The 8,469-nt window shown below is 35.6% G+C and overlaps 1 protein-coding gene and 1 non-coding gene across 2 annotated transcripts; one reads left to right on the forward strand and one right to left on the reverse strand.

Moving 5' to 3' along the window:
• The first annotated feature begins 1,758 nt into the window (after positions 1–1,758).
• LOC141682236 (small nucleolar RNA R71) lies at positions 1,759–1,865 on the forward strand. The gene has a single exon (XR_012559643.1). It is a non-coding gene; the product is annotated as a small nucleolar RNA R71 (small nucleolar RNA).
• Positions 1,866–3,365: 1,500 nt separating this feature from the next.
• LOC141719541 (uncharacterized) lies at positions 3,366–6,132 on the reverse strand. Its single transcript, XM_074521920.1, has 2 exons — positions 4,466–6,132; positions 3,366–3,837 (listed from the first exon to the last, which is right to left on the reverse strand). The coding sequence occupies exon 1, from the start codon at positions 5,383–5,385 to the stop codon at positions 4,597–4,599; it is 789 nt and encodes a 262-aa protein (XP_074378021.1). The 5' UTR covers positions 5,386–6,132; the 3' UTR covers positions 3,366–3,837; positions 4,466–4,596.
• Between the last annotated feature and the right edge of the window lie 2,337 nt (positions 6,133–8,469).

The raw sequence follows: 8,469 nt of genomic DNA on the forward strand, positions 1-8,469 counted from the left end.
TGGCTGCTTATATTCTAGCAAATTGCCCCTCCCACAAATGATGTGGGACGACTCCTAACAATCTCCCCCTTCATACATCGGGCCCGAAACCTGTCGATTCTGCCTCCTTCAGTGTGACCAGGCTCCCCCTCGACCCATACTGAAAGTCCATCTGGCTATCTGTTCCCCCTAGGCCCATACTGGAAGGCCAGTCTGCCTTTTCCTTGAGCCATTCTGGGGCAAGCCCATCTGCCTCTTCCTAGGTCACTTCTAGAGCCCACGTGAGATTGTTATGGACCGTCTCAACCATAGCTCTGATACCACTTGTTGGGCTTGCTAAGCAGACCTAACTCCACATTAGTATGATATTATCCGCTTTGGGCAGAGCCCGCACGGGTTTGTTTTTGGGCAGCTCCCAAAAGGCCTCATACTAATTGAAGTTGCCTGGCTGCTAATATTCTAGCAAACTGCTCCTCCCACAAACGATGTGGGACAACTCCTATCAAGTCCAACTTCTTGAAGATAGACGAAGGCATTAAATTTTTGCTAGCCCCCAAGTCACATAAACATTTTTCAAATGACACTTTTCCAGTGGTACAAGGAATAGTGAAGCTTCCTGGATCTTTAAGTTTCGGAGGCAACTTCTGTTGCAGCACAGCACTACATTCCTCTGTGAGAGCAACTGTCTCTATTTCATCAAGCTTCACTTTTCGAGAGATAATATCTTTCATAAACTTCGCATAACTAGGCATCTGTTCAAGAGCTTCCGCGAAAGGTATGTTGATATGAAGTTTCTTGAACACCTCCTGAAACTTCTCAAACTGCTTATCTATCTTTTTCTTCTGCAACCTCTTAGGAAAAGAAGTTGGAGGATAGATCTGTTTCTCCCATGTATTACCCTCAGGAGGAGTGTGTTCCACATTAGTCTTCCTTGGTTCCACTTCTGCTTACTTCTGCACTTCTTCCTCAGCCACAGCTTCATCTTCCAAAACTTTGGATTTTTCGGGATCTACAACCTTCCCTGACCTCAATGTAATTGCCTTAACATGATCATTTGCTTCCTTCTTTCCTGGCAGTTCAGTGTCACTAGGGAGTGTACCAGGTTGTCGATTCAGCAAGGCATTGGCAATCTGCCCAATTTGATTCTCCAAGGTCTTAATAGAAACCGCTTGTCTCTTGCACATGAGCCTCAACTCCTCTAATCCATACTTTTCATTAGATTGTTGCAGCTGAAGTTGTTGTCTTGGTGCATATTGCGGTTGCTAAAAACCAGGATTGTTGTATTGCTTTGCAGCATACTGTTGATAAGACTGTTGCACCGCATTCTGAGTATTGCTCCAGCTGAAGTTAGGATGATTACGGTTATTGGGATGATAGGTGGCTGGAAATAGTTGTTGCGACCTCTGAAAGTTGCTCACGAACTGAGATGATTCAATAAAAATAGCACACTGCTCTGTCTCACGGACACCAGCACAAAGCTCACAGACACTAGCGATCTGATTAACTCCATAATTAGCCAAAGAATCCACCTTCATCATTAAAGCCTTAAGCTTAGCAGCTATAGCAGTAGCTACATCTACCTCCAGAATTCATGCTACCTTGCCCTGAAGTAGTCTCTGAGTTGTGTTCTGGTATTCATTAGCAGCCATCAGTTCAATCAACTCATAAGCTTCATCGTAGCTTTTAGCCCACAAGGCTCCACCTGATGCTGCATCAAGCATGGGTCTAGAAGTGGCACCCAACCCGTTGTAGAAACAGTTAATGATCATCCAGTCAGGCATCCCATGGTGAGGACACTTTCAAAGCATCTCCTTATATCACTCCCAAGCCTCACACAAAGACTCTCCAGACTGCTGCGCAAATTGAGTAAGCGTATTCCTGATTGCAGTTGTCTTCGCCATAGGAAAGAACTTAGTAAGGAACTTTTGAGCAAGATCTTCCCATTTGGTGATAGATACTGGTGGTAGAGAATGCAACCAACACTTAGCTTTATCCATCAGAGAGAATGGGAAAAACCTTAGCTTAATAGCATCTTCAGACACATTGTTAAATTTGAAAGTGTCACATATCTCGATGAAATCCCTAATGTACATGTTGGGATCTTCTGTCGAAGAACCCCCAAACTGAACCGAGTTCTACACCATCTGAATCGTGCTAGCCTTGATTTCAAACGTGTTAGCCGCGATGGCTGGTCTGACAATGCTAGACTGAATATCATTGATCTTCGGCTGAGAATAGTCCATCAAAGCCTTTGTATTCGCTTCCGGTTCACCCATTACAACAAGAGCTTCTTCTTCTTTCCTAACGAAGATTTCTTCTTCCACTTTCTCCTCTATAAGAACTTCTTCTACTATTTCCTCCTCTGCTATTTCCAGTGTTCTCTTTCAAAGTTGAGAACGCGTTAGCATACACGCTCTCTAGAGTACCTGAAAAAGCAACAAATAAACAAGTAAGATATCCGAGCAATGAACTTTAACGACCACTGATGTCAAGCACATAAACTAAAAATTAACCCCGAGTCCCCGGTAGCGGCGCCAAAAACTTGTTAGGATAAAAACACGCGCTAATATTCACGCAAGTATACGCGATTGCAAGTAATATAAAATTTATTCTAGTTCATTCCCATAGAGACTGGTTTAGGTTAATTTCAATTAATGTACTTATACAACGATGGTATGGTTATTATTCAATGCTAAGATGATAACAAATTGAGAGTGTTTATAACTATGATTAACTACGAGATTATACTAATTAATATTATTAAGAGAATTAAGGTTCATTAACTTATATAACACAAACATGGGATTCTAACTTCATTATATACCTCATTCAATAGCCTTTTTGTTCTTAACCTTAGCATGTAATGGTGATGACACTAATCAGATAACATGAAACTAGTAAATGCCAACTTTCATTGTACGAATATCCTAATACCAGACATCCACAAAAGAGATAGAAGCTGAATAGACACCAATTATATTAAGACCCTATATGTGAATAGAATTTGACAACATAACGGTTTAATGTGCAAGTTATCTATCATGATTACATAGGGCAAGTAAGATGATTAAAATTACCTACGAATCATGCATAACAAATACATGAACCTATGCTAGAATGGCAAGTTCTAAACCTCTAAATTCAATGTCGCTTCATTAGAGATTAACACACTATCTTATAAGTTCGTGACGCTCATAAGAAGAATAAGCACAACCAATACTAGGATATCATACAATGACCACACACTAAGGTATCGAAAAAATTAACTAAAGAAATCTATAAGTAAATCCGTTAGAACCCCACGATAATGATTAGCCCATAACCGAACTCATCATCACCGTGGGTTCCGATGAAAGCATGGTATAATAAACTAGGTCTTTATAAATACGAATAATAAACAAAGTACGTCAAACAAGAGTATTAGGTTCAACAAAACAAGAAATGAGCATCCAAGATTACAACTTAGAACAAAGAATCACAAGAATAAAATAGATCTTCTTCGCCTTGGTTGAATTATGCTATAGGTCTTTTTGGTGTCTTCTCCTTAAGCTCTATTATTAAAAACATCTTTAAGTTGTCATTATATAGCAGCCCAATCAGAAGAGAAGTCCAAGAGATCAAAATTGTAGTAGAAATAGGATTCTGTGATCCCGACCTGGCGCGGCTGCGCGCTTCATCAGCGCGGGCGCGCTATCCTTCTGTAACTTCGGCGCGGCCGCGCACTTCACAGCGCTGACCTTCTGGAAAAAGCTCTGATTTTTGTTTTCTTGATGGCATTCTACGAGCAAACTCCCAAAAAGCTCTGATTTTTATTTAGCACTAAAGAAATGCTAAATCTCCTTGATCCCTTATATATGCCTGAAATGCAAAAACACTACAAAACACATCAAAAACACAAATAACTTGAGTACAAAACACCAATTCAAGCCTTTATAGGACGTTCTAAGTGGATATAAATGCCACTTAACAGTGTCCTAATCTGAGGCGCCACATTTTGGCATTAGAGACGTTAGAAACAAAAGAAGATGATAAAAGAGTGTGTACAGAAGCCTGAGCACCATGAACAGATTGAGATGATGCAGGTTTGATAGAAGATTGATTGAAGAAGTAAAGACTACTAAGGTGGTCACCAAGAGCTAGAACTCTCACTGGAGTCTGGCCCTAAAAAAGACATTGATTGGAATAGAATGATGAAAATAGTTGGTAAGTTGTGTAAATTTAGAGATGGAAAAAGGATTACATGTAAAGAGAGGAACAAAAAACACATCTGTTAAAAGTAAATTCTCAGTCAGCTGTATATCACCCATTTGAGTTACTAAAATGACTTGCTTATTAGGAAGTGCCACAGTAAAAGGTATTGTTATGAAAGTGAGAAGCAGAAAAAATTCTGTATTACAAAATATTTGATGAGTGGCACCTGTATCCATGGTTCAAGAGTGAGTAAGTGAGGCAGGGATCACAGAAGAAAGTAAGCAAGTAGTCATACCTGCCATAGAATTCACCTGATCCTCCGGAGAAGAAAAATTTCCTTGCCCTTTTTTATCCATCATTAAGATCATTAATGGATACATGTGAGAGACCTGGTTCTGCAATTGTTATAAAGAAATGCCATTAAAATTACTGAGCAAGAGAGTTACCCTGATTGGGAGAAGCAACATTGACAGCATTATTACTAACAACATTTTGAGTTGTAGGAGGCAAAGGTCGAAAACCAGAATTCTGAATTGATTGCTTGCCTTTACCTTTCCTCTTATCCGGATAACCAATAAGTTTAAAACAGAATTCCCTAGCGTGACCTTCTTTATTACAATAGGTACATTTCAAAACAGATTTGGTGCCTTGACTACCGATTGAAGGTGTAGTGCCAGCATTATTAGCACCAAAAGACCCATTGAACCCAATATTCTTGACATTAGTTGCAGAATTATTGTTTACATTTCCAAGAAAAGAAAGAGCCATATGAGAATCTTGTTTTTGCTTTTCATCTTGTTTAATAAGAGAGAAAGTTTGTGAAATTGTTGGTAATGGAGAAATCATCAAAATCTGACCCCTAGCCACAGAGAAACTGTCATTTAAACCCATTAAAAATTGCATTAACTTCTTTCTTTGCTCCCTGTCTTCATGAAGTTTATGAAAACCACATTTACAGCCACATTTGCAAGCAAGAACTGCTTCCAAAGATGGATATTCATCCCATAAATTCTTCAACGTGTGATAATAAATCTCAACTGATTTATCACCTTGTTCCAAAACATGAATATCCCTTAAAACTTGATACACTCGATGGCTATTAACACTCAAAAACTGATCATGTAACTCAGTCCAAACATCTTGTGCAAAAGTTACAAAATCCATCTCATTGCGTATTTCATCTAAGACGGTATTCATGATCCAACTTATGACCATATCGTTAACTCTGTCCCATTGAGCTCGTTATAGTGAATCTTCATCAGGCCTTACATAAGTCCCATTTACCATTCCAAGCTTATTCTTAGCTGAAAGTGCAATAGTAGTTGACCTCTTGCAAGGACCAAAATTGTCCGTTCCAGTTAGTTTCTTAGAAATGAGAACAAGACTTGGATGGTCGATATTTTGTAGATATAGAGGATGTAAATTTGATTTAATAGAAATCTCGTCAGATCAACTAGCATTATTACTATTATCCGAATGAGATTCATCATTTTGATGTGTATCTCCCATCACAACGTTCACATAAGAAGTACGCCGCATTTTCCTTTATAATCTTCACAAAATTGAACTAATTATAAAGCTAACCTTCTCAAAATAATCAATCATAAAACCCCATCTATTATGTAATCAGAAATGCCATTATGTGAATCTATCAGATTGATAACACACAGAGTATGGAGAAATAATCAATTATCCTTTCATAATCAATAAGGAACAACTGATTGATTCTAAAAACAAACAATATTAATCAGAGTAACGGAAGAAAATCGAAAAACCTGTGTTTTCTGTGTAAAATGTGGCTGAAAGTATCAAAATGAGTGCATAATTACGAAATCGAAGCTCATTTAGTCTCTTTCAGGTGGCTCTGATACCATATTAATAAAGATAATCTATGCATTCATGTATTTCTACTTGATGATTTGTAGAAACTATATAACAACAAAAGATTTAAGAGAAGGGAGAGGGAGGGGGAGAGAGATAGATATAATTGAATTGTATCTTTCATAAAAGGAAATATTACAATATCAATTGTATTTATACAAACAAATCAATAGAACTAATTTTGATCAATCTAACTAAAGGTTGACTTATTTATTTTGTTAAGCTATCAATAGCTTCTTCTGTATAGGCAAATGTCCATGTGCTTCTAATGCCACCATTTCATTTGTGGTAGTATAGTCTTTGGAATATCCAAAAAGTTATTTAAGTTGTAATTTATAAAAATACAAATAAGATCGACCTTTCAAATATTCTCAATTAAATACTATTTTAAATGATTTTATCTTAACTAGAAATTTTCATAATAAAATTATAATTTTATATTAAGTAATTTCAATATTAAAAGACTTAGATTTTTATTTATTAAAAGTATACATAAAATATTAAAGAATATTAATAAAGAGTACACTGTGCATAGTATATATAACGTGCGTAGACCTCTGTTTTATTTTGACATTGTCACTCTGTAACTTCTTTAAACTTGTTGATTATGACGAAACGAAAATACTATATACAGTACACAATAGATTATTCATATTAAAATACTTTAACTAATCAAAATATAATTTATTTATTTGATATATGACACGAAATGTATATTTAATTCATTAATATGAAATTATTTAATAGGCATGCATGCATGATTATCGGACAAATCATATATGATAATATATAATTAATCGTAATCAAAACCAATTATATTTATTCTCGTTTGGAGAAAAAAAATCAAAATCAAAGACCAAAAATCAAATATGTTCATTTTTTGTTGACGGATGAAGTTATCTGTCTGTAAAACAAGATACAGTATATATAAAAATTGCAACGATACTGTGAGTTTATTATTAGTGTCATCATCAAAACTTAAACAATATCAAAGTCAAATAAATTTATCGATAATATATAATCATAATAGGAGGCGGACCCGTGAATTTTGTTCAAGGGGGGCTATTGAAATTTTTTTTCGCATGTACAAGAGAAAAATTAAGTTAAAAAAAATTCCCCTCATTATCGTCTTTTCAGCCCATCTTACTCTGAAAATAACATTTTCTTGTATAAAATACTACTTTTATATTTTTAACATTAAAAAAAATTTACCTATCATATTGTTATGATAATATAAATTTATTTGTTTTTAGTTTATTATTTTTAAAGTATCTGAATTAAACCCCTACCTGATGACCTGTAAATCGAAAAAAATTGATGAATTCTTTTTAATATATGAACCCAAACTGAACAGAGCCGAAATATAACGAATCGGATTTAAATATTACGAAATTCAAACCGATGTGACCCATTGTCATCACTAACTATACCATGTACAAAGATAATACATTTATAAATAAATACAATCAAATAAAAAAGAATATATATATATATATATATTCTATTTAATGATAGATCTAATATTTTTTAATTAAATTATGTAATTATACATGTATCTTTTTAGGTAAATACATATTTAGGAGTATTAAGCTCGTATAATATATGAAAAAAAATGGAAAACACCTGAAATCCCAGTGGGTGCTAAAGCCCCCACTGGTCACAAGGTGAGTCCGCCTCTGATCATAATCAACACCAAATATATATATATATATATATAAATCAATATCAAATGTTGTGTTTACACGCCTATAGTGTCTAGTTGTTGGTGGAATATTTATACTAAGAATTGTTGGAGAATGTGGGTATTAAGCCCCACTTTGTCAAGTCATTTTGAGTCGTTCTTGAGTGGGTGACGCTTGGAGTATGTTCTCCTCCGTGAGAGCTTTCCGAGGCACTTTGAAACACTCAAAATTGTTAAGGGATGAATGAGATACGATCATACAAAGTTGGTCCCTTGAAGGTGAAAATATAGATGTGAAAACTTGTATCCCACATTGAAATGGAAAAGGGGTTTCCATTGCTCTATATAGCACAACACTTTAGTAGTGTTTAAAAGTGTTAGTAAGGTGTTGCTCCTGTTAAAATTGTGGGATTTCGAGGGGTAATCCGAGGCTTGCGAAGCCTTCGGGTTTGCCCGCGTGTACCACGTGCGGACACGAATGTAGCAGAAAATTGGCCCGAATAATCACAGACTAGTTTTCCTAATTTAATTTCCACTGGGCTTGGGCTCTTAAATAAATATTCATTATTCGGTATTTATTTTTATAAATACGAATATGAATTGATTTGACAGTTATAATTCAATTCAATTACGGATAATAATTGAATCTCGAATTAAATTTAATTAACGCGTTTAATTAAATAAGAGAAGTAGTACACACGTTTCTCTAAACCTATATATTTTCGCTATAGGGTTTA

The sequence above is a fragment of the Apium graveolens genome, chromosome 1, assembly GCF_009905375.1.
Source record: "Apium graveolens cultivar Ventura chromosome 1, ASM990537v1, whole genome shotgun sequence".
Classification (NCBI taxonomy): Eukaryota; Viridiplantae; Streptophyta; class Magnoliopsida; order Apiales; family Apiaceae; genus Apium; species Apium graveolens.